Source organism: Myotis brandtii, unplaced genomic scaffold (genome assembly GCF_000412655.1).
Source record: "Myotis brandtii unplaced genomic scaffold, ASM41265v1 scaffold537, whole genome shotgun sequence".
NCBI lineage: Eukaryota > Metazoa > Chordata > Mammalia > Chiroptera > Vespertilionidae > Myotis > Myotis brandtii.
Window position 1 is genome coordinate 464,141 of NW_005369971.1, and position 25,292 is coordinate 489,432.

Here is a 25,292-nt window from a genome sequence, read left to right on the forward strand (position 1 = left end):
CGTCGGGCGGGCCCACGCTGGCCGTCAGCGGAGCCGCTTTGTCCGTCCATCCGTCCAGGTGACGCCAAGCTGAAAACCGTGCAGGGCGTGGTGACGAGGTACTGCAGCGACTACGGCATGATCGACGACCTCATCTACTTCTCCAACGACGTGGTGACGAGCAAAGTGCTGCTGAGCGTGGGGCAGGAGGTCATCGCGGTGGTGGAGGAAGATAAAGTGTCCAACGGGCTGAAGGCCGTCAGGGTGAGGCTCGCCCGGGCGCGGGAGCTTCCTTCCGGGTTCCCGGGGCCGCCCGCCCGGTGGCCTCGGAGACACCTGGCTAAGGGGGGAGACGGGGTACCTGCCCGGGCGCATTTGTTCTCGCGGTGGTTTCTGTTTTAAAAAATCAGTGGTGGTCATTGTAAATCGAACACCATAGACACTTACCCTTTGTAAGTTTGCCTGTAATTTTATACTGTGGAGATGAACACGGTTAACACTTCTATATTCTTCTGCTCTTCAAAAAGTATTGTTAAAAGTAGTAGTTACTGGACCCTGTGTTATCCCGTTAGCGGATCCTATTATTCAGCGACTTTTTTATTTGCAAATAGTCCTTTTGTAACTTCTTGGAAGTAGGATTGTTAGGCAAAGGGTGTGCACACTTCACACTTCAGTGGTTGGCGTCTGATTACTTCCCAGTCATATTGTACTAATTTGAACTCTTGGGAGCAGGTGGAAGGCTGTCTGTTCCCCAAGGTTGACAAGGGCGTGGATGTCTCACTCTTGTGAATCTTTGCCAGTCTAATCAGTGAACAGTTATCTCGTAATTTTATTTTTCACTTAAGTTTTAAAATAATTTAATATTTCACTTTTTTTCTATGAAATATTTTTGTGTCCTTTGTCCATATTTTTTGTGGGGCTCAACTTTTTAATGAAAATTCTATTTTTAAGGAAATTAGATCTTTTAAAGGAAAATTGGTATATGAAAGTGTTGCAAATGTTTTCCCCAAGATTATCTTTTGGCTTTGATTTACAGTTTTTTGTAGTTAAATGTGTCTGTCTTTTCATTGTAGCTTTTGAGCTCTGTAAGAAACCTCCGCCTGGCCAGGGATCACGGTTCGATTCCTGGTCAAGGCACATGCCTGGGTTTCGGGTTCAGTCCCCAGTGGGGGATGTACAGGAAGCAGTTGATCCATAATTCTCTCTCGTCATTGTTGTTTCTACCTCCTCTCCCTCCCTTCCTCTCTGAAATCAATAAAAATAATATATTTTTAAAAATTATTCATTAATCCAAGAGCATGGCCTTTTTTGCCTATTCTTTCTAAGAGTTTTATAGTTTTAGCTCTTAAATGTAAGTCTTTGATCCATTTTGAGCTAATCTCTGAGTATGGTGTTGGGTAAGGGTTTGACTTCTTTCTTTTGCATATTGGTATCCAGTTTTCCCACCATCATGTTTTAGAAGCCTTCACCGTGGGGAAACCCTTTCTACATTGAATGGTCTTGGGACCTGGTCAGGTAGCTCAGTTGGTTAGAGTGTTGTCCCACCAAGGTTGTGGGTTAAATACCCAGATAGGACACACACAAGAATCAGTCAGTGAATGCATAGGTCAGTCGAACAACAGATCCATGTTTCTCTCCCTCCCTCCCTCGCACTCCCTCCCTCCATCTATCCATTCATCCATCCCTCCCTGCCCCTCTTTCTCTGTAAAATAAATAAATTTTAAAAGAAAATCTATTGACCATATATGCCGTTTATTTCTGGAATCTGTTCCTGTGCCTGTCCTCGTGCCAGTGCCACAGTGTTTGATGACTATAACTCTGTAGCAAGTTTTGAAATCAAATGTGGAACTTGCAGCTTTGTTCTTCCTTTTCAAGATAGTTTTGCTACTCAAGGCCCCCGAGAGATGGTATGAATTTTAGGAGGGTTTTCTATTTCTACAAGGTCACTGGGATTTGGATGGGGATTGTGGTGAATTTCTAGATTGCTTAGCATAATATTGACATTTTAATATAAGTCTTCCAATTCATGAACAGTGTCTTTCCATTTGTTTGTGTCTTTAACTTCTTCCAGCCACTTTTTATAATTTTCGGTGTATAAGTCTTCCATCTCCTTGGTTAAATTTATCCCTAAGTTTCTTTTTCTTTTTGATGTGTCTGTATGTAGCAAATTGGTTTTTTAATTTTACTTTTTGGAATATTCATCGCAAGTAATTTTTGTTGATTTGTATCTTGAACTTTGCTGAATTCATTTATTAGCTATAACAGTTTTTTAATGGAATATTTAGTGAATTTTTACATATAAGATCATGCCATCTATAAGCAGAGATAAATTTACTTCTTCCTTACCAGGTTAGATTCCTTTTCTTTTCTTTTTTTTTTTTTTTTTTTGCCTGTTGCTCTGGCTAGACCAGGGGGGGGCAAACTTTTTGACTCGGGGGCCACAATGGGTTGTTAAACTGGACCGGAGGGCCGGAACAAAAGCATGGATGGAGTGTTTGTGTGAACTAATATAAATTCAAAGTAAACATCATTACATAAAAGGGTACGGTCTTTTTTTTTTTTTAGTTTTATTCATTTCAAACGGGCCGGATTCGGCCCGCGGGCCGTAGTTTGCCCACGGCTGGGCTAGACCGTCCAGTGCTGTTTTGGCAGAAGTGGCAAAAGGAGGCACCTCATCTTGTTCCTGATCTTAGAGGAAAAGCTTTCAGTGAGTGTCGCTACTGACCGTGACGTTGGCAGGACACTGCACACGTGGCCGTGATGGTGTCTGTGCCTCGTGTGCGGAGCGTTGCATCACGAGAGCAAGTTGAGTTTTGTAGGTGCCTTCTCTGCACCCCGAGATGACGGTTGTTTTCCAGGCTCCTCCAGTGTGTGTGACGTGGGTGGAGTTTCTTTGTTGACCCGCCCTTGCCTTCGGGGCTAAGCCCTCCTCGCTTGTGCATCATCCTTTTAATAGTTTGCTGCATTCAGTCTGCTAGTCTTTTATTGAGGGTGTTTGCATCGCTCTTCATAGGAGGTACTAGTCTTCAGTCTGCTTTCCTGTGGGCCTCTTATGCTTTAACAGAGGTTGGTTTGTCTCTCAGGTGGAAGCTGTTTCTGATAAATGGGAAGAGGACAGCAAAAACCAGGGCAGAGGACTGTCCGACTCCAGCCCCCGGGTGCTGATTGGCTGTGTGACGTCGCTGATGAAGGGCGCTGGCTACATCAACCAGACCACATACTTCTCTCTGAAGAGCGTTTGTGAAGGTCAGCAGGGTGGCTTTCTCCTTCACATTAAAAAGCGGGTTTTCCGTTTGTTATGTCTTAGATTCGCAATGGTTAGTGCGTCCCTGAGAGGGTCAGATGGGGGCGCGTTTTGTATGTTGAGAGAGTCTTGGCCTGGATGTGCTATCGTTTGTGCTCATTCGTGGAATGCAGCCATCGTCTCTGAGTAACTGCTCCTTTCACGTGGTCAGTGTTGCCTCGGACACACAGGCACTGCTGTTTCTCAGGCACTTCGCACGCTTTAAGGGGGTGTGGGGAACCTGCACCTCCCAGGAGCCCATGTCCGTGTGTGATCGCACTTGTTTGAGCTGATCTCAGATTTTGTTTTAGTGCCTAAAGAAATAAGTTGGTGCCCTCAGCTGAGTGTAACCCGCAGCGTCTGGGGTGCCTGCTGGGCACAGTGGTAGGAGGGCAGCAACAGGGTGCCCGAGACAGTGGCTCTTCCTCCCGTGCAGACCATCCCATTGGGAACCCAGCAGGAACTGGCAGAGCTGGGGGGGGCGGCGGGAGGGCAAAAAAAAAAGCTGAACTCCAGCCCCAGGCCCTGCAGAGTGCCTGCTGAGAGGTAGGCGTGGGACTCCCCACCTGGGCTGTGGGCATCAGCTCATCCTGCCGGGAGCCTGCTCTGTCCCCTTGACGGCCATGAAAGCTGGGAGCAGCCTTGACTGCTACCCTTGGGAGCCCCCAAGTGCAGTCGACAGGTGGCTGGTGGCTGGGACAGTGTGCTCATCACCAGCTCCCACAGGAACCACTCGGGGTCCAGTTCCGCGCTCCGTCCTTTGGGCCTATTGCTGTCGGAAGTGCTTATTGCAAAAGAACCAAAAGGCTGCATCTGGTGGTGGCTTTACACCAGGCACCACAGCCACCCTGCCCAGACTGCTCTCTCCCTGCCTTGTGTCAGGACTGCATCCCATGCCACTGAGCTTCCCAGCCTGCCAGAGGGGGCGGGCACCTTGCACCCTGCAGGCCGTGGCACCGGCCACCGCACGGCTACCTGGCACGCCACGGGGCTGGCGGGGCACTGCCTGCTCCCCACCTGAGCTGGCAGAGACCTAGCTGCCAGCCCTGAGTTCCCCTCGTCCCCAGCCCCCTGGGTCCCTAATTGGGAGGGGCACTCAGTGCATCTGGGCAGAGGTGGCAGGGACAGGGTGTCGTGAAACTGTCCACCACACATGCGCCCACACCTTCTAGAATAGCGGTTCTCAACTTGTGGGTCGCGACCCCTTTGGGGGTCGAACGACCCTTTCACAGGGGCCGCCTAAATACATCGTGCATATCAGATATTTACATTACGGTTCATAGCAGAAGCAACATGACAGTTATGAAGTAGCAACGAAAATAATGTTATGGTTGGGGGTCACCACCACATGAGGAGCTGTATGAAAGGGTCGCGGCATTAGGAAGGTTGAGAACCACTGCTCTAGAAGGTGGAGGTGATGACAGGTCTGCTACTGAGCTGATTGTGTTGCCGCTAATACCTGGGGTTTTTAATGAAAAGTGTGGGGAATCTCTGAAACCAGATGGGCTTCTGAGACTGCGCACCAGCTTCGTGGCTGCCTGACCGTGGGCCTGTCTGGCAGGGAGAGTCGGGCTGAGGGCAGGAGGCCCTGCAGCCAGGTGGGTCTGCAGGAGACTCAGGGTCACAGTGTCCCTGTGGGCAGAGCACCAGTGCCTTGTCCCTTCCGAGGGGCTGGACACTGCGGGGGGACGGCCCTGGGTGACGCTGCCCTCCTGCCTCGGAGGTTTCGAGCCGTGCAAGGGAGACTGGGTGGAGGCCACCTACTGGATCCGGCCGGGCACGTGGAGCAGCGAGGCCCTGTCGGTGAAGCCGCTGCGGTACAAGCGTGTGGACAAGGTAGGTGCTGGCCCTCGCTGGTCCCGGTTCCCCGGGGGACACTGGGTGGGTCGCTCGTCAGGTTCAGTGTCGGCCAGAGAAGACCCCCCAGTGTGCTGTCCTGGTTTAGTCCAAAGTGCCCTGCCCTGCTTGTGGGCAGTGGGGTACAGGACTTGGGCGTGTGGGGGTGGCGGCGTGCGAGGGGCCTTGGCTCCGAGGTCCCCACACTGCGTTATCTTCAGGGCATTGCTCCGAGAACAGTGTCCTCACTCCCCCCGAGGTCCCCCAGGCGAGGGGAGGCCGCGGTCACTGGGCCTTTGTTCGGGGGCCAGTGGGCCGGCCGGTTGGTGAGGCCGTCTGCACGCTGTGCCCGCAGGTCTGCATTTCCAGCCTCTGTGGCAGAAACGGGGTGATCGACGACTGTGTCTTCTTCACCCTGGACTCTCTGAAGCTCCCCGAGGGCTACGTGCCGCGAAGGCACGACGTGGTCAGCACCGTGGTGGTGGAGAGCAGCCAGTCCTGCTACATGTGGAGGGCCCTGTGCGTGACCCCCGTGAAGAGACGGTGAGGCCCGCTGGCTGGGGGTGAGGGTTCCCTGCGCTAGCCCAGCGGCCGTCTGCGTCCCCGTCCGGGTGGGTGGTGGTGGGCGGGAGGCGTCTCCCACAGGAGTTGATGGTGCTCGATCGGAGGTCGAGTGGAAGGCTCCCTCCTGCCCTGGGTCTGGCCTGGGTGGTTCTTCAGCACGTTGGCGTTTTGTGGGCACACTGGACGTGGCCGACTCCTCCGTGACCGACTCGTGTCTGTGTCCTCCTGCATCGCCAATGGCCTCCCTCCCCCAGGCAGTGGGCTCCGCTGTGAAGCACCGCCTCTCCCTGCCTTTCCTCCTCAGCACCCACTTCCCGGGATCTCACCACACAGGGCCCCCAGGAATGCTGCTGTCACCCATCTCCGCACTAAACGCACGCTCAGCCTGGGCAGGACGGCGGGCGGGACAGACTGCGCTCAGGCTGTGGGCGTGGTTGGTGCGGCCTGTCACTCCAGCCTGGCCCCTCCTGTCCAGCTCAGGGTCATGGTCTTGTCCGGATCCGCGTGTTCTCCCAGCGCCGACCTCAGCACGCGGTGATTTACTAACTGCGCTCTCAGAGGGGTGGTGGCCGTGTGCAGTGGTGGGTGCGAGCCAGGCCCCTGGCAATGGTCGGTCCCTCCTGCTCCGCCTCCTTGGGCAGCCGTCCAGGGGTTGCTGGTCCTCCCTGGCCAGTGACTGACCCCAGGCCTGCTCCACAAGGCTCCTCCCTCGTCTGCCTCAGGTAGCCGTCTTCCCGGGGATGGGGAGGCCCCGCCCTCAGTGCTGGGCTGGCTGCGAGCTGGCCCCATCCTTGGACTCGGTGTCCTCATCGCCCCTCAGAGCGGGGCTGGGGGCTGCGGGGGGGACGGAACTGGCTGGACCCCTGTCTGGGCAGCACAGGGTCAGGGCCCGCTGCCTGTGTGCCAGCACTGTCCCAGCCACAGGAGCGGGCCTGGCACCGAGAGGGCCATGCTCTGCCCGCCAGGATGTGCTGTCCCCCACCCCCTACCCCCACCCCGGCTCCCTGTCTGAGCTGTTTTCTCTGACGTGCATCCAGATGCCACAATGGTAGCCACTCAGACCACCATCCGGCCACCAATCTGAGTGCCCACTGTGTGTGCCCAGCGAGTGTCGGCCCTGCTGCAGACCCTGCGCTTCCCACTGTCTTGCACATCTGCACGGGGGCGGGGAGGGGGGAGCCCTGCGACTCACTCCTGACCTCAGCTGTCCATCACAGAGGTCAGCTGAGCAGCCCCGAGACCCAGCGGCTCCAGTGCTGCCCCCGCGGCCACGGTCCTGTCGGCACCTGTGCAGGAAGGGAAGGGGGGGGGGGGGCCTGTGTAGATGGGGAATTGGAGGGGCAGCAGCCAGCAGAGGGGGTCACTGGTGTGAGAATGTCACTGCATTTGCATGTGGGTTGGTAATGCCCAGGTGTACATTACTGAAGGCCTGCACTCTGAGTGCCCCCGCAGGTGGGGCGGGCGGGCGTGTGCCTGGTGGGCCTGCTGGAGGCAGTGCTCAGGTGAGCAGTGTCTGGAGTAAAGGGAAAGGGGTCTGGGTAGGGGAGAGAACCCTCTCATTTAATTGTTTCAAATACTGTGAAGCAGCACAACGCTTCCCAAATGAAAGCCTGCTGTCCCATGGGGGGGATAAGGACACATTTGTAATACCTTAACTAATAAAGAATTTTTTAAAAAAAGAAAGAAAGAAAGCCTGCTGTCCCTAATAATCAACAGCCGCCCCCCCCCGCCCCCCCAAGGCCCAGGACCGCCTTCACGGTGTCACCGCTGCCTCGCCTCCTCTCTGGAGCTTGTAGGACTGTCACTCACCCTCAGGGTGGCTGTGTCCTTGCGGGTCCTCGGCACCAGGGCCAGCCCGGTGTCCGTCCCTCTGGGGGCATCCCCTCACCCAGCAGCTGGCCCTGCACCTGGTGTTGGGGGCCTGGGAGGAGAGGCAGTGGGCAGGGGCGGAGCCTGGGACGGCAGCCTGCAGGTGACTGACACTCTGTGGGGTTCTCCAGAGACCACGCCCCCGCCGAGGCCTCCGAGGAGACCTGCGAGGCCCTCCTGCTGCAGAACAAGGGCGGCCTCGAAGTCACGAGGGCCACCAGCTTCGGCACGCTGCGGGAAGGGGGCAGCAGGAGCCTGGTGGTCTGCATCGAGTGAGTCCCACCCTCCCCGGCCGTGCTTCCAGCTGGGGGTTAAGATCCTACAGAACAACCTTCACTCTCCTGCCCCGTTGGTTTTTCCTTTACGAAAGTGTTCTCCACAAAACTTAGTTATGCTCGTGAAGGTATTTGCAGCCACCACGTACCAGTTCCTTTGAACTATTTCACAGTAACAGCAGCTTCGGAAGTCCTGTTTGCTGACGGCAGCTCCCTTTGTGCAGGAATAAAGGAGACGTCCCGCAGAAGCTGGTCAGCTGCAAGCTGGCCGGCTGGGACAGAACCAGACAGTTCCGGTTCCACTTGCTACGGGGGACCCAGCACGGCCCCCCAGCACCTGCTCCCGACCCTGAGACGCGGGAGAGCTGCCCAGACAAAACCTACCAGATGGCGGAGGGCAGCGTGGCCCACAACAGAGCAGTCTCTCCAGGTGGACGGGGCCCCGGCCGGTCGGGGGACCCAGGGGCCTCGATGCCGTGGCCTCTGGTTCGAGTTCTCTGATGATTCGGGGCTGAGGACAGGGACCAAGGTCGTTGGCGACCCCGGAAGTGCATTGGACATGCTGCTTCCTGCAGACACTTCCAAACGGGGGAGGCTGCCTGCTGTCGGCTTTCTGTCCCCTGTAGGGGGTGGAGTCCGCAGGCCGCCACCACGGCCACCAGCAGCTGACCGCTGGGTCTCCTGTCCCCTCTCAGATGACTGTGCCTGCGAAGGAGAAGAGGGAGGCAGCGGACAGGGCAGCCGGAGGAGGCAGGTCCCGGAGCCTGAGCCCCATGGGCTCATCCCTCCCGGAGGAAGAGCCCTGATTGTGGTCACGTGTGAGGCCAAGTACGTGCTGCTGGGTTTTCAGGGGGTTTGGCTGGGACGTTGGCACATGTATCTCTCAGGTCCCGTGTGTGGTCCTTATAAACAGGATTTGTAGCTCTTTCGATGGGACAGACTCAAAAGAAAAGGCGTTGGTGGAGACGGCGGGTTGAGTGAGTTCCGCTGTGAGGCAGTGACCCCCTTCCCTGACTTGTGAGTGAGAGGACAGCTGGGCGCCCTCAGCCTGGGCCGCCGCCGCCTCTTCTCCTTCCACGTGTCCTGAGCCCCTGCCACTGCCTGCTGGTCGCCTGTCAGCTGGACATTTTGGCCGCAGTCTGCCATCTCCATTTGCTAATTGTCAATCTTTTGTGAACGTGGATGTGAGTGAGTGCGTCCCTGCCTCGCTGTAAGCCCAGCAGTGTCCAACCATGGGGACCTCAGGGCTCCTTCAGCCCGGCCGGCGCGTGTGCCGCAGCCCCTCTCCGTGACCCCTGGGATCCCGTGAGGATGTGGGGCGGGGACCGCACTGGGGGCCAGGGCCACAGCAGGAGTTCGGGCAGGAAGCAGTGATGACCCGTGTCTGGTCGTGTCAGACGGTTCCGATGGAAATTTGGGAAAACTGTTCTGAGGTTTGACGATTACAGAGGTGACTGTTTGGGGTGCTTGACTGTCTTGGGGACGTGTTGCGTCGTTACTGTGGAAAGTCCCTTTCCCTGTGAGAGAATTGTTAAAAACAAAGGGTCCTGTTCCGGGAGCCTGGCTGCCTCTGCACGGGGGGCCCACGCTGGCCATGTCTCGTCTGGCAGGACTGCCGGCCGCTGCAAGGAGCTCCTCCTGCTCTGCTTCTCCAGCTGCCTCATCGGGCGCGTCCTGGACGTGGGCGTGGTGAGCGCGGAGGAGGCCCTGGTCGCCGTGCGCGAGCCCTTCCTGTGGAAGAAGTCCAAGAGCCCCCCAGCGCCGGCGCCCATGAAAACGACGGTTGTCGTGACCACGCAGAAAAGGTGCCGTGACAGGAGGGACAGCGGGGTGGCCTGGCGTGCACTCGCTGGTGACCGCTGGCTGAGGGGAGGCGGTGTGGGGGGCTCTTTCCACCCTTTACTTGGGGGATGGTGTGTTCATACAAAACTGTCAGGGCGGCCGGGGTGCAGCCCACAGTGCGTATGAGGACGGGGAAGTGGACCTGCTATGCCCCGGCCGCCACTTCACCACCTCAGGTCCCCGCCACCTCTGTATTCCCCACAGCCCAGCCTGTCTCCCAAGAAGGGGGCAGTGCTGGCGCCATCCTCACCCACGTCAGGTGCACCTGTGAACTGACGGCAGCCTGCACCGTGTGGCGCTGTGACATCCGCTCTTCCCTGGTCTCCTCTCCGGTTGCCCCTCTGGCCATCATGCTGCTGCATCAGGTTTGCCCGCAGCAGTGGTGGCGACTCCCAGTGACAGCCCCTGCCAGGGGAGGCAGAGCTGGAGGGTGACAGGCGAGAGCGGAGTCAGGCCTGGGCGGAGCAGCCGTCAGCAGCGCGCTCTGCGGCCGTGGCTGCGGTTCCCATAGTCACGCCCTGTCAGGCACAGCAGTCAAGGTGCGGACCCCCTGGTTCCCAGGGTCTTGTGCACCGGCCGCCCGGCTGCAGCTGGGAGGATGCCCCCAGTAAACGCTGGCGCCCGCTGACGGGGCCGCGGCTGCTGCGTCGTTCCTGTGGTGACCAAGGAACTTGTGCCAGATGTCGTGACGAAGAATCATTTCCAACTGAATTTCTCCCTTAAGGAACTCAAGACGCCAGCTTCCAAGTTTCCTTCCCCAGTACCCCATCCCCGACCGGCTGAAGAAGTGTGTGGAGCAGAAGATTGACATCCTGACTTTCCAGCCGCTGCTCGCCGAGGTAGGAGGCGCCTATGGCTGCAGGCTGCCTTGGTCGTGGGCACCGTGGCCTCGGGCCTTCTGCCGGAGAAGGGGTGTCGGCCTGAGGCGGACCCCCGGTGTGGCGGCTTCCTGAGGAGCTGGGTCATTAATGCTCTTTAGCTGTCACTGGATTTGGGGTGAATAGTCTCAGGTTAGGGCCTGAGCCCCAGCCCCTCAGCTGCCAGGCGGGAGCCCCACGGACGCCCTCCACTTCTCCGTGGCGTTTTTGCTGACGTTGTCGGAAGTCTGACTTCTGCGTCTGCTTTGAACTCCGTGAGGCGTCTTTACGCTACATAACCAGTGCTCGGTAAGGCGTTTAGAAAGGTTCCACGCTGACCTTTCCTGGTGCTGTCGGCCCCAGGTGGACCCGGCCTCTGGGTGCCCCTGGGTGCTCATTGGCTTCGTGTCTGGAAAAGTCTGAGGAGGTTGCGCCCCCCGAGCCGTTCCTGACGGCACAGCTGCTCTGCTGCCTCTGCCCTTCACACACAGGCTGGGCTTTCCTGCTGCGTCTGCGATGGCTCTGTCGCCGGCTCTACGACACTTACAGGACCACGTGCCTTGGTGCCGTTTCCCTCGTGTTCCTGGGTTCTTTGCGCTGCTTGGCTGTGAGGCTGATGGTTTCCCTCCCAGCCCGTCCCTGGCCCCTGCTCCTTTTTCTCTCACCACTTCCCCTCTGCGCTGGGTTTCGACAGGTTCAAGTCCACTCATTTTCTTCTGTCTTCTCTGTCTGTGCTTAACACGCTCAGTCTTCCTCACCTTTTTTTAACATAAACGACGCAGTACAGCCACGGCTCTCACGTCCTGTCTCCTGAGTGGGGCTGGGTGTTTCCTCCTCGGGCTCAAGTGCTGCCTTCCAGCCGGAGGTCTCATGTGGCTGCCAGACATCCTGGATTTTACCTTGTTGAGCTCAGTTCTGGGACCCAGTTGAGTTACTTGGAAAAGCAGGATACTTTCCTGCATTAAAGCTTTGCTCGGTGGAAACAGGTGCACTTGGGGACTGGTGCCCTCTGACCCTGCCCAGGGCAGTGCAGTGCATGGGCTGCATTGAGCTGGCGGCCACCGTCCTGGCCCTGTGCGAGCTCTGGGAATTGTTCCCTTCAACCGGCAGTTCTCCACAGGTGACAGTTTGCCCCCTGGAGTGTTTTTGGTGTCACAACTAGGGTGCTGTAGAGGCCAGGAGCGCTGCCAAATATCCTACGCTGCACAGGAGGGTCCCTCTCCGACCGCAGTGCACCCGATGCCCAGGCCGCCGAGGCTGGGAGCCCTGTCCTCTGAAGTTGCTCCCACACCCTGAGCAGTGCCGGGCATCTCTCTGTGCTGCCCCCTAGGCCCGTGGCCGCCAAACTGCGGCTCACGAGCCACATGCGGCTCTTTGGCCCGTTGAGTCTTAAGTGTGGCTCTTCCTAAGCCTTAGGAGTACCCTAATTAAGTTAATAAGAATGTACCTACCTATATAGTTTAAGTTTAAAAAATTTGGCTCTCAAAAGAAATTTCAATCGTTGTACTGTTGCTATTTGGCTCTGCTGACTAATGAGTTTGCCGACCACTGGCCTAGGCCTCCCCGAACCCCCAGCTCCACCTCCTCACCACCCAGGCCACACAGCTCCGGGTGCTGTCCCTGTGCCAGGCTCTGCAAACTGCCCAGGTCGCCGTGGGGCGGTGGTGGGGCTCCCTGAGACGCCCCGCCTCAGGACCGCTGTCCTGCACGGCCTGTGGTCACTGCAGCCCTCACTTCCCGTCTGGCATGTCAGCTGCTGTCTCCGGGGCATGGGGTGCTCCCTGTGCTCTGCGCTCACTGGTTGGCTCGTCGCTTTCAGCTTCTGAACATGTCAAACTACAAGGAGAAGCTGTCCACTCTGCTCTGGCTCGAGGAGATCCACGCGGAGATAGAGCTGAAAGAGTATAACATGAGCGGGGTCATCCTGAAGAGGAACGGGGACTTGCTGGTGCTGGAGGTCCCGGGGCTGGCTGAGAGCCGGCCTTCCCTGTACGCAGGTGGGTGTGGACCCGCCCGGGAGGAGCGGTTTAAACTGGCCCCACGTGGTCCCATTAGCTCATTTTCTTGGTTTGGGTTAGAATGTCACTTAAAACGTGGTCAGGGACTCGGCACCTGTCTCCTGTCCCTGACGTCACGTGGTGTGTCCTCTGATGTGCTGCCGTGGTCACGTGGTCCTGTGCTTCTCTAGGTGACAAGCTGGTTCTGAAAACGCAGGAGTACAATGGGCACGTCGTTGAGTACATCGGCTACGTGATGAAGGTGAGGCTGCCGGGCGGGAGGGTCCCCAGGACAGCAGGTGCGTCTCAGAGTCGGGGAGTGGCCTCGCCTTTCCTCCCTTTGCTCGCGTTCTTCTCCAGGTTTCTGAATGGCCTGTTGGCTTCAGGAAAGCTGCCCTGTCATTTCGGTAGGGTCTGGGGCTCCCTTGTTTTTGTCTTCCCGCTCTTTAACTTCATACCTCGCCTTTTGTGTTTCTGTAAGTGACAGTGTCTGTCTGTGGTGTCCTCCAGGCCTGAATCCGATGTGGCTGTGCTGACCTCACTCCGGGGCACATGCTCGCCATGTCTTGGCCGTCTCTGATCATGACCCGTTTTCCTCCTCAGTCTGGGGAACCTGGGCCTTCGCTGGGCGGCCTGCTTCCCCGGAGGGCCTCTGGGCTCCTGCGGTGATCCCCGCCCTGCCTCCTGACCCCGCCACACTGCGCCCAGCACCCCCAGGCTACGAGATGTACCAGTTAATGATGCAGATTTTCCCAATAGATGAAAATTTATCACATATCCTCCTACATGATAAAGAGCTAATATGCAAATGGTCATCACGCCCTCACACTGTAACGGCTCAGACACTCAACACTGGGGAGAGAGGAATGGGGACCAGCCAGGCTGCGGCCCGGGAGGGGGACAAGTTGCCTGCCCCGCAATCCCAGGCGCCTGTGGCCCAAGCGAAGCTGCCCACCCACGGTCCCTTGCGACTGCAGCCAGCCCAGGCGAAGCCAGCCCAGGTCCTGGGTGCCTGCGGCCAGCCAGAGAAAGGGAAGCACGGGTTCCGGGTGTGGGGCGAGGCAGAGGTGGTTAGGGGCGATCAGGGGAGCAGTTAGGGGCGATCAGGCCGGTAGGGGAGCAGTTAGGGGCAATCAGGCAGGCGAGCAGTTAGGAGCCAGTGGTCCCGGATTGTGAGAGGCAGTCGGACATCCCCGAGGGGTCCCGGATTGGAGAGAGTGCAGGCCGGGCTGAGGGACCCCTCCCCTGTGCACGAATTTCTTGAACCGGGCCTCTAGTGTTGATATATAGGTGATTTTATATGTATGCTATTTTGTCATATTGACAAGCTTCAAAACTTCCTATGTCAAATTTTCTGAAGATGTTAACATCATAGATATTTTTATGCCTAAAAATGTCAAATTTCATGCCAAAAAAGCATTTGCGGTAAGTTTTAATTCATTATTTTGAAGAAAAGTGCTGCTGAAAGTTATCGTATACTTTGGGAAGCTTATGGTGAACATGCTCCATCTCAAGATACTTGTGAACGCTGGTTTAAACGCTTTAAAAGTGATAATTTTGATGTGAAAGACAAAGAACGCCCAGGTCAACCGAAAAAGTTTGAAGACCAACAATTATAAGCATTATTGGATGAAGATGCGTGTCAAACTCAAAAACAACTTGCAGAAATATTAAGCATAAAAATATCTATGATATTAACACCTTCAGAAAATTTGACATATGAAGTTTTGAAGCTTGTCAATACGACAAAAGAGCATACGTATCAAATCGCATATATATCAACATGAGTGTAACCCCATCTAGTGACAAAAATCCGCATTATTAACCGGTCCACCTAGTAGAGCCCGGCCAGTGGAGTCCTCGCACCTCTCCCTGGGCCTCCTCAGAAACGCCTTTCCTCCCGCTGGTCCGGATCACTCTCTGCAGGATCTGTTTGGCTGGAGGGTCCACTGGGAGGGGTGGTCCCGGGACAGCCTGGCCCCGTGGCTGTGTTCCTGGTGTGCAGACCCCCGGAGCCAGGGAGGGGAATCGGGATGCGTGTGTGGGGTGGGCGCCGTGATGGTTGTTACACCCGGTGGCCCCTCAGATCTGTGGGGTGTGTCACCACATGCCGCAGAGACAGACGAGACCGTCACAAGGAATCGGGTACGAAGGATGGAAGTTACGCTGTTTGTTTCTCCCTTAGATTCACGAAGAAGATGTGACCCTTAAGCTGAATCCGGAATTTGAACAAGCGTATAACTTTGAGCCTATGGACGTGGAATTTACATACAACAGGTAATGCTTTTAGCGCCTCCCCAAACCGGTCTTCCTTCTTGATGGTGGCACCTCCTGCCTTGGCCCCTGAGCATCAGTGTTGCAGGAGGAGACGTGGCCGAGGCTGGTGCTGAGGGGTCGCTTCTGCTCCCCCGTGTCCCAGCTGCCTGCTCTCGGGGCCCCTGCCAGTGCGTCTCGGTGCTGTGTGTGTGCGTGTGTGCGTGTGTCTGTGTGTGTGCGCATCTCGGCGTCCTGTGTGTGCATGTGCGTGTGTGTCTCAGTGCCCTGTGTGAGTTCTCATCACCATGCACTACGTCCGGTACCTGAGCAGTTGGTGGAGCACACATTCTTAAGCTAGCCCTTTATCAGGTATGTTTTTTGCAAATATTGTCTTAGATTGTGGCTTGTGTTTTTATTGTTTTTAATGTTTTTCGAGGAGCAGAAATATTTAATTTTAAGGAAGTTGATCAGTTTTTTCTTTCATGACTTTGGTGACACACTTCAGAAATCTGCCTCACGCAAGATCACAAACACTCTCTCCTGTGTTTTCTTCTAAAATGCTGCAGCTTTCAGTTTTACACTGAGGGCCATGGTCTAGTTGGGTTCATTTTTACCAATGATGCCAGGTTGGGGACGTGCCTACCCCTCGTCCCAGCACCAGTGTTGTGAGCCCTGCCCTCTCTCCGTGCGTCTCCTGACACCGTCATGAAACGCACTGCCCTGACGTGTGGGGTCTGTCCGCCCCTACGTTGTGTCTGGAGTCGGGTAGGCAAGGCTCCCACTGGATCCCGTCTTTGCCGAGAGCTCGGGTGTCTGTGTGGATCTTGGATCCCCCTGGGCTTGAGACGGACGCTGTCGAGGTTTGTCTGGGGCAGCGTTGATTCTTCAGTGCTGTCTCTCTCCATCTACTTAGGTCTTTTTTTATTTTTTACATAACGTTTTGTACTTTTCACTGTGTATGTTTTACATATTTTTTGTCAAATATGTCCCTGACTCTCTAAGGAACTTTTAATGCAGTTGTAAACAGTAATTTCAATTTCTAGTTGCTTGGCCCAGTGTGGCTCAGTGGATAGAGCATCGGCCTGTGGACTGAAGGGTCCCAGATTTGATTCTGGTCAAGGGCACATGCCTGGGTTGAAGCTCGATCCCCAGTGGGGGGTGTGCAGGAGGCAGGCAGTCAATGATTCTCTCTCAGCATTAATGTTTCTGGCTTTCTCTTCTTCTCCCTTCCTCTCTGAAATCAATAAATAAAATAAAAACAAATGAAAAATACATTTCTAGTTGCTTGTAGCTAGGATTTATTATGCGGTTGGTTTGTGTCCTGTGAGCTTGCTAAACTCAGTGTTTCCAGCGGTTTTTATGGTTAGATGGGGTTTTCTATGCATGCAATCGTGTGTTCAAGTAGCGATAGTTTTCCTCCTTTGTTCTCTGGGTGTATTTTGGTGCTTTTGTTTGCTTTTGCCTCACGGCGGGGCTGGAGCTTGGAGACAATGGGGAAGAGGTGGTGAGTGGGTTGTATGTGCCCAGCGGGGCCCCTCTGTCTGGCTGAGGCGCTAGGTCCCTAGTTTGCAGAGCTTGAGGCCACAGTGGATGAGGGATTCTGCTGGGCTTTCATGTCTCCGTTGGGTGGACGTGTGGTTTTCCTGTTTCTGTCTGTCGAGATGGCCAGTTAGGTGATGAGCACCACCCCCTGCTGTGGCGGTGTTGCCTGTCACCTGCTGCGAGGCTGACTTGCTGAGACTTTATTCACTGTCGCTTCTTGTTCCTGAGGTGCGTCGGCCTGTGGTTTCTCGAAGTGTCTTTTTCTGATTTGGGCATCGAGGTAACGCTGGCCTCACATACGCTGGGAAGTGGCACCTCCCGTCCGTCTCCGGGGCAGGGGTGTGGGCCTGGCAGGTGGGCCAGGGAGGCTTCTGGGCCTGGCGCTCTCTCTGTGGGAAGCTCCCCGACTACAGATTCCGTCTCTTCCGTGGATAAAGCTCCCGGTCCTCAGCCTCGCGTAGAGGGAGCTCTGGCCTTACCTGCCTTCTGCGGACTCTGTGCGTTCCATCCACGTTGTCTATTTGCACAAAATCATTTTCTTTTTGTATCTGTAGGACCTGACCCGGTGCCCCCTCTCGTTTCGGATCCTGGTTGTTTGTGTCTTCTCGTCCCCGTTAGTGTGGCTGGAGGATTGTGCATGTGACCTCATCGGGGACGGATCTGGCTCTCGGTCTCCAGCTCGTTTCCGTCTCTGGTTGGCTCTGATCTCTGCCGTGTCCTGGCTTCTGCTCGCTCGGGACTCCATCTGCTGCTCTGCTTCTCGGGTGGACATGGGTCCTTGAATCGAGGCCTTTCTTCCTCTGTCTTTTAAGCCTTGCTCTTGGAGGGACGCGGCCACTCCTCTATTGCTGGACACTTGGTGCCCAGGCTTCTGCTGTCACGGTGAAGCTGTGGACACGCCCATGTCTTCGTGTGACAGTGGGCCAAGGGGAGGGCGGCCTCTCCTCTGAGCCCGGAGACGGCCCCGTTCTCCTCTCCCTGTTCCTGCGACGTGCTGCCTCCCACCCCGCTGCTCATCTGGCCTCGTGCTTCCCTCCTCTGTGCAGACACCTCTAGGTTTTACCCCTGGGCTCTCGCTGTCCTGGACCTGCCCGTAGGGAATTGGTCGGTCTCTCTGTCCAGCTCCACAATCATTGTCTTCCTGGCAGGTGTTATTTTTTACTCAGCCTGTCAGTAACTCGAAGCATTTCAACTGGGTGACTTTGTATCAAACCTTTCTTGTGTGCCCAGAATGAACAACGTGATGTTTTTTATTTTGGTGAATTCTTCCTTCAGTTTAGTGTTTTTCAGGCTGTTGGGGTAAAGGGCTGAACTGCAGGTTGATGGGTTACCTCCTTGCTGGGCACTGTCTTGGGTCTCTCCCCTTGGTCTCTGAAGAGGGCAGGTGCGGGATCACCCTGCACGCGCGTGTGGGCAGCTCTCACTGGGGGCACAAGCCAGGTCCTCTCTCAGCCCCTCCTCTGTAATCCATCTGCTTTACGGTTTTTGTCCTCCTTAGGGTCAAGTTCCTAAGTCCTAGGATGGTTCTTTTCTGGTGGTTCTCATCTTGGAGTTTATTGTATCCCAGGCAAATCGGTGAAGATTTTGTTGAAGGGACAGCGTGGGGCTGCGGGGGCCTCGTGCCGGGACCCTCAGGTGCCATTTTTCCTGCTTCACACACCCCCTCCCAGGATTTCGTGCTGTGATGGGTCCTGAAGGTTTCTTCTGCCCTTGGAGCACCCCCCTTGCACCCTGCTGTCCCCCATCAGTTGGTTCTCCAGGTGCCCAGGTGTGAACTTGGCAGAGCGTGGGTGTGGCCCAGGCTCTGCGAGGCTGTGGCTCAGCTCCTGGGCCATTGCTGGTTTGAGGCCAGATGTGCTTTGTTGAATATCCTTCATCATCTGTGCTGGAGCTCTGATCATCTTGTTTCCTTGAAGGTAGACTTTTTATTTCTCATTTTTTACTCGTTCTTTTGTGTTAAAAAATAAGACACCAGGTCCCTAGTGGAGTCGCTGTGCTGAGCCCCACGTCACCACACCAAGACCTGGCTGACTCACAGCGTCTGCGCCTCCAGGGGTGGAGTGCCTGGGTCCGTCAGGGTCAGCTCTAGCGAGGGGTCTGCCCGGTGGGCCATGCAGGTCATGTCCCCAAAGGAAGTGACCTTTCTGTACCGAGCACTGTATCGCCCAGGACAGCGTCCCTGTTCCCGCCTGCGCTGCCTGTAACGGTCTCAGCGGTGCCGATCCTCCGAGCCCCTCTCTCTGCAGGATTGGGTGCTGCCCGGTGCCAGTCAATTGTAAAACTCTTAAAATTGTAATACACCTCAGTTTCCTTTAACAGTTGTTTTCAGTGAATTTCAAGGGGGTAATTCTTTATAATCAGAACTAGAGGCCGATGCATGAAATTTGTGCACTTGGGGGGAAGGGCGTCCCTCAACCCTGCCTGCGCCCTCTTGTAGTCAGGGACCCCAGCTCCTTACCGCCTGCCTGCTCGCTGCTCCTTAGCGCTGCCACCACAGCCGCTGCACTTGCCAGCTATGAGCCCGGCTTCTGGCTGAGTGGTGCTCCCCCTGTGGGAGCGCACTGACCACCAGGGGGCAGCTCCTGCATTGAGTGTCTGCCCCCTGGTGGTCAGTGCGCATTGTAGTGACCGGTTCCACTGTTGGGTCGATTTGCATATTAGGCTTTTTTTATATAGGATTACTTTCTGATTGATACAGTAATATTAATATTTCCCTAACACTTCACACTGTGTTTTTATTTTTTCCTCCTTGTCCACTTCATGCATTAAACGTTCCTGGAAAGAAAGGAGTCTGTGCTGTCCTGTTGGTGCGACATTAGGATTTTCCTATGACACAGACCCTGGCGCCCCCCTCGGTCCTCCAGCCTCCCGGCCTCTGGTGCCGTGAGAACCTGGGAGCCGGCAGTCCCTCCACATGCTTTGTAGAGCGTGCATAGCGTTGGACTCGGTCGCGGTCAGGCCCAGCCCCGCGCTGGCCCCGTGTGCAGCCGCGACAGCGGGTTGTGCTGTCTTCTCCCCGCAGGACCACGAGCAGACGGTGTCACTTTGCACTTGAGCACGTCAGCCACTTGGGAGTGAAAGGTACTGTTGCTGTGGAGCGAGCCTGATGTCCCGGGTTCTCTCAGCCTCGAGTGCACGTGGCGTGGAGCAGTCCCCTCCCTCACGTGTTGGAAGGAAAGCTGGGCTGGCGGGTGGCTCAGCGGTTAGAGCGCCGGCCTGTGTGCTGCAGGGCCACAGGTTCCCTTCCGGTCAAGAGCACGTACCTGGGTGGCAGGTTCCCTGCACCAGTCTGGGCGTGTGCGGGAGGCGACCGATGGATGTCTCTCACATCGGTATTTCTCTCTCTCCCCCTCCCTCTTCCGTCCACTCTCTCTAAAGTCAATGGGAAAAACATCCTCAAGTGAGGAGTAACCAAAAAAAAAAAAAAGTGAAACTGATTTCCAGTGTTGTTTTTCCTATTGGGAAGTTTCCGTGTTGTCTTATTTCAATTATGTAAAAATAACCCTTAGATGATTGAAAATAAAGCCACAGCACTCTGTTCTCCCCTCTTAATAGAATTCCTTTTGTACCTACAAGTAGACAAACCACGGCTTCGGTTCCCAAGCACGTGCTGGGCTGGCGTAGCTGTGGCTGCGTCCACGGGGACTCGGGGCTGCTGCAGCCTTTCGTCTCCTTGTGCATCTTTCTAACGCTTCTCAGTCATACCTACCTTGTTGCCCTTTCTTGTTTTAAAAGTGTTGTTTCCAGAAGAAGTCATCTTACAGTCTCCCCAAGTGACAGGCAGTTGGAACTGTGCAGGAGACGGCAAGAGCGACGGGCAGCCCACCCCTGAGGTACCTGCCGCGACTCAGCCTGCGGGAGCGCTCGGCATGGCGGGCGTGGGGGTGGGTCACGGGTGGCCCGCGCTGGGGACCCGAGACGTGCGAGGTGGTTTAGTGAGCAGTGGGGGCTGCGTACGTCAGGCAGCCGTCGCGTGGCGACTCTTGCTTGGAAGTGTCTGACGGGTCGCCCCGCAGATGGCCGGCGTTCTGGTCTTTGTGAACGTCAGGAAGGCAGTTTGGTCTTGGCTTAAACAGTCCAGTCTCTGAACGGTGAGGTGTGTCCGTCGGAGCCAGGCACCGTCCGCAGCTCTGCACGTGTCTTCCGGGTGAACGCAAAGGGGTTGTTCTTGGTCGTGTCCACTGACAGAGATCCCCTGTCACGGTGGGCATGTCTCCGAGGGCCCTGCGCTGGGGTGATTTAGTTTTGTGAGCACGTTTTAAGCTTATACTAAGCACAGGTTTTTAAATTGTACCCAATGTTGAGGAATCCTCTCACCATGCTCAGCCCCTCCAGAAAGGCCGTCGTTACGGTGTTAGTGCCTCTCGGCCACAGGAGCCCCGGAAGGAGAGAGCAGAGGTTCCACCGGGTCCCTGCTGGGTTTCGTGTGGATCCGTGTTGTCCTTCGGCCACAGACCAGAGGCGTCACCCTGTCCCGCCCGGCCTGCTGGTCTCGAGGCTGCGATGCTGCGCCGTTGAGGTGGCTCGCCTTCCGCATGGGCTAAGCCTTGATACTTTTAAGTGCAGAGCGTTGTCTTTCATGGACTGGCTGGTGGCAGGTAAACTGGAGGGCATTGCACACCTGAGCAAGGTGGACTCGGGGATGGATTGACCTTCCAGACAGAATACGTGAAGCCAGAGTTTCAGACACTGCCATCGGCACCACAGGGCTGGCGTCCTGCACGGAGCAAGCGCGGCAGGCCCTGTGCCTGCAGCTCCCAGCCCTGGGAGGGGAGGTCACAGGGCAGAGAGGCTTCCGAGGGGCAGGACCCTGCGCTCCGCAGCCACAGGGGACCTCGGACGTGAGCACCATGGACAGAGCAGCACTGGCTTACCTCAGGGGCCAAGACTCAGGCGTCGTCACCTGCCCTGCGCGCTCGGGTGCCCCCGGCAGAGGAGGCTGGGGCTCCGGCTCGCCCTCGCCCTGAGCTGGGCAGGAGGCGCCCTCGCTGAGCTGAAGGGAAGGCTGTTGTTTTGGAGCCGTCTTCACAAACTTAGCAACTTAGTTTCTTGGAAAAGGTAATTCAGAAGAGAAACATAAACGGTGTCGCAGCGTTTTATCGGCTGTTGTGTGTTTTTGTCACGCTTTAAAGGGGGTGTGACCTGTGGTCCGTGCCAGGACACCACGCCGTTCAGGACACCAAGCCAGTGTTGCGTGGGGTGACGGCTACGTTTTCTCTTTAAACTGAGACCCTGCAAACACAAATATTTTTTTTGGGGGGGGGGGTCGTGATTATTTCTAGAACAGGGAAGCTGAGAAGGACCAGCCTGAGCCTGCCACCAAGACGAGCCAGGCGGGTGCCCAGGACTCACGGGCACCGGAGGCCTTGGCTACAGAGACGAGTCACCTGGGTGCGTATTGGGGGCGGTGACCGCACTGGGACTAGGCCCCTGAGCGGCTCGCCGTTGGGGTCGGGGTGGTCGAGACAGTTGTGTGACGGGAAGATGAGCCCATGCTCTGGTCACGACAGAGACTTCCGACTGTGGCCTTTCCTGCCGCTGCTGCCGTGAAGGGGGAGACGGGGAGGCCCCGTTTGCTCTCAGACGCTGACTCCCGAGCTGCGCAGGCCCTGGCACTGCGGGAGCGCCCCGCCGACTGGTTGCCCGGGGCCTCCCGGAGCCGGTGCTGGTGTCTCTGTGCCCAGCTGCTCGGGTTGTTGGGTGTTGCCTGACCCTGTGCCTCCCTTGGACCCAGGCGATGAGCTGCAGACCCCGGGGGCCCGAGAGAAGGAGTTCTTCAACCCCCTGCTCAACGAGAACCAGCAGCTGGCCGTGCGCAGGATCCTGAGTGGCGACTGCCGCCCCCTCCCGTACGTCCTCTTCGGGCCTCCTGGCACTGGGAAGACGGTGACCATCATCGAGGCGGTGTTACAGGTGACGGAGGCCGCGCCATCCCCGTGAGCTTGGCTGGGGGGCGGAAGGTGCGCGGCGGAAATTCTGTGTCTGTTAACATGTGAATCAGAGCTTGCAAGGTCCAGCTGCTTCTGTTTAGCTAAGTCTGTCTGGTGTTGTTTTCGGGCTGTGCAGGGTGTGAAAGCTTATTTCACGGGTTTAGAAGGGAGCCTCCCGTTCTCAGGAGAGTAAGCCGCTCGCCCGTCACAGGATGGTCTGCAGGTGCCTGCGGGCCCGCCTGTGTTGCAGCGAGTGTGGGCGTGTGTGCCTGTAGCGCTGCCCCCCTGGGGCTGCGGATGAACACGTAGGCAGAGCGCCCAGCTGCCCTCCTGCAGGCGGGCGGGCCCCACCACCTGCTCCCATGGCGAGGGCATCACTGCTGGGACTGGCCCCAGGCTGACTGCCGCCTCCTGTGCTGGTGAAGGTGTACCACGCCCTGCCCGACAGCCGGATTCTGGTGTGTGCGCCCTCCAACAGCGCCGCCGACCTCGTGTGCTTGCGGCTGCACGAGAGCTGCCTGCTGCGACCGGGCACCATGGTGCGTGTGAACGCCACCTGCAGGTTCGAGGAGGTGAGCCTGCCTCTGTCCTGCTCCTGCTGCCGCCCCTCCCTCACAGCTGCAGTCCCTCCTGGGTCTGGGGGCAGCTCAGCTGGTTTGCTTGTAGGTGAAGGGCTAATTAGCCAGAGACCAAAGCTAGGAAATGGGTGACGTTAGAAGTAATGTTTGGGGGAAGGATCTGCAGGGTTATATGTTACATTCATGGCTCCAGAGTCCATAAAATGGGGACTAAATTGATAAGAAAATAGAAGTATTTTTATTTAAGAAGACAATCTTACGTCGTTACTTAGTCGTAACTGAGAAGTGGAGCAGGACAGTGAGCTTGTAGGAGTCCTTCCGACTTTGTGATCATGTCAATTAAAGACACTTAGTAACTTGAAAACAAACTGCCCGCCCCCCCAGACGATCGCCGAGGCCATCAAGGCGTACTGCAAAGACGGGGAGGACATCTGGAAGGCCTCGCGCTTCCGCATCATCATCAGCACCTGCAGCAGCGCCGGCCTCTTCTACCAGATCGGAGTGCGGTGAGCGTGGCGGGCGGGGCAGCGGGAGAGGCTTCTGTCCTGACAGCAGGTCGGGGGGCTCCTCCAAGGAAGGGGGGTTTGTGCTGAGACCCCAGGGTGACAGGGCCCCAAGGTTTCCAGGAGGGCGATCCCAGAGGGTGGGGAAGGAGCGAGCGTGCGGGTGGCACCCAGACCAGAGGCAGGAAGCACCTTGTTTCGCTGGAGGGACAGGAGGGGCCGAGGGGACCGTGGCAGGACCACCACTCAGTGGGCGGGGCTGGGGCCTCGGGAGGCTGAGGAGGTGTGAGCAGAAACGGCCCCGTCTCATGGAAGAAACTGAGGAACCGTAGGCCGTTGGGGATCCAGAGTTTAAGGGCTTATGTTCCAAGGAAGGTACCTCCTGTTAAGCTTTCCAGCAGAGACGGGCGTGAGGTAGAAAACGAGTGTGCTGCCCGTCCTGGGGCGGGGCAGGGGGGGGGGCGTTCATTTGAGATGCACAGACTCAGGCCTGTGCCTGAGCGAGCTGACGGCCAGTCAGGGCAACGCGGGCCCAGCACTGCTGGCGGCTCCACGTGAGCAGGGGCCCCGCGCTGGGGTCTCCGTCCATGGCTGGGGGCTCAAGGCCTGGCTCCGCCCAAGGCTGTCCTGGCGGCAGCAGCTCCAGCCGAGAGCATGACTCGGGCAGTCTCCCCACGTGGGAATGTTGCCCAGTGCCCACCTGACCAGCTTACCCTGTCGCACTCCGCCCGAAACCTTGGGGAAACCAAGGCACAGAGCGGAGCAGGACCTGCCCAAGGTCGCCCAGCTTCTGTGTGAGGGAGCGGGGCTCCAACCCAGGCCCCTGCGGTGGACGGCAGTCCCCAGCCTGGACCACGGCCGCCCAGCAGCTCCCCACCGTGCAGCCTCTCACCTGTCCCCTCTAAGTCTTTTGAAACAGGCGTGTGGGGTAGGGTCCAGTGGGGACGGGAACTCAGTCTCCTGATGGGCTGTGGGTGCCTCCCGGGCTGGCCACCGAGCCCCAGGGACGCTGACCGAGCAACCACGTACGTCTTTGGCTCCAGAGTCGGACACTTCACGCATGTGTTTGTGGATGAAGCCGGACAGGCCAGTGAGCCGGAGTGCCTCATCCCTCTGGGGCTGGTCTCCGACATCAGCGGCCAGGTGAGGCCTTGCTGTGCCGTCCGCCTGTCGGCACCATCCTGGTCCCCGGGCACACGGGGGGAAGGGCTGCCTCCCTCCCTCTCCTCTCTCACACACGCTCACACGCATACACTCACATGCACTCGCATTCTCACACATTCTCACACTCGCACTCACACACGCACTCTTACACACACACACACACACACACACACACGCGCGGTCGCTGGCACCCGTGTTGGGTGCAGACTAGCGGCCCTAGAGCACCCCTCTGCCCCCACCTGTCCCTCTGTCCTGGGCTGAGCACTGGCCTGTGGTAGTGACTGGGGTCAGCCCAAGGCCCGTCACCCCTCCCCCACACTCACCCTGGCTGACGGAAGGGACATTCGAGTCCCACCTCCTCCCTCAGTCCCCAGGGGTCAGGCTGGGTCCAGCAGGGGCGGAACTCGCCAGTGGCTGTGTCCAGGCCTGGGGCTGCGCTCCTGCCTCCGCGCCCTCCCCCACGCACGCTGTGGCTGGCGCTCTCGTGGGCTGCAGCCGCTGTCCCTGCAGCGGGTCCGTCTGTGTGGCAGATCGTCCTTGCCGGGGACCCCATGCAGCTCGGGCCCGTGATCAAGTCCCGGCTCGCCGTGGCCTACGGGCTGAGCGTGTCCGTGCTGGAGAGGCTGATGGCCCGGCCCGTGTACCTGCGAGACGAGGACGCTTTCGGTGCCTGTGGCGCCTACAACCCCCTGCTGGTGAGTCAGGCCCCACGGGTGCTGGGCCCCTGAGGGACAGCACAGGGTGCCCATGGGGTGGCCCAGTGCAGACGGGGCCACAGGAATCTGCACTGCAGGGCCCAGTGCTGGAGCCGGCTGGG

The 25,292-nt window shown here is 57.3% G+C and overlaps 1 protein-coding gene across 1 annotated transcript in view; it reads left to right on the plus strand.

Annotated features, from left to right (window-relative positions):
* The first annotated feature begins 63 nt into the window (after nt 1-63).
* Nucleotides 64-25,292, plus strand: part of MOV10L1 (Mov10 RISC complex RNA helicase like 1) — a 34,067-nt gene continuing 8,838 nt past the window's right edge. The window contains exons 1-20 of the mRNA XM_005877969.2: nt 64-243; nt 3,063-3,225; nt 4,986-5,098; nt 5,454-5,641; nt 7,663-7,803; nt 8,031-8,236; nt 8,502-8,634; nt 9,417-9,611; nt 10,373-10,487; nt 12,325-12,502; nt 12,694-12,764; nt 14,688-14,779; nt 19,323-19,381; nt 20,036-20,133; nt 21,583-21,691; nt 22,035-22,213; nt 22,656-22,802; nt 23,193-23,314; nt 24,355-24,454; nt 25,006-25,170. Coding sequence (XP_005878031.1) covers nt 118-243; nt 3,063-3,225; nt 4,986-5,098; nt 5,454-5,641; nt 7,663-7,803; nt 8,031-8,236; nt 8,502-8,634; nt 9,417-9,611; nt 10,373-10,487; nt 12,325-12,502; nt 12,694-12,764; nt 14,688-14,779; nt 19,323-19,381; nt 20,036-20,133; nt 21,583-21,691; nt 22,035-22,213; nt 22,656-22,802; nt 23,193-23,314; nt 24,355-24,454; nt 25,006-25,170 — 2,700 coding nt within the window. The 5' untranslated portion in view covers nt 64-117. The remainder of the gene's footprint in view (nt 244-3,062; nt 3,226-4,985; nt 5,099-5,453; nt 5,642-7,662; nt 7,804-8,030; nt 8,237-8,501; nt 8,635-9,416; nt 9,612-10,372; nt 10,488-12,324; nt 12,503-12,693; nt 12,765-14,687; nt 14,780-19,322; nt 19,382-20,035; nt 20,134-21,582; nt 21,692-22,034; nt 22,214-22,655; nt 22,803-23,192; nt 23,315-24,354; nt 24,455-25,005; nt 25,171-25,292) is intronic.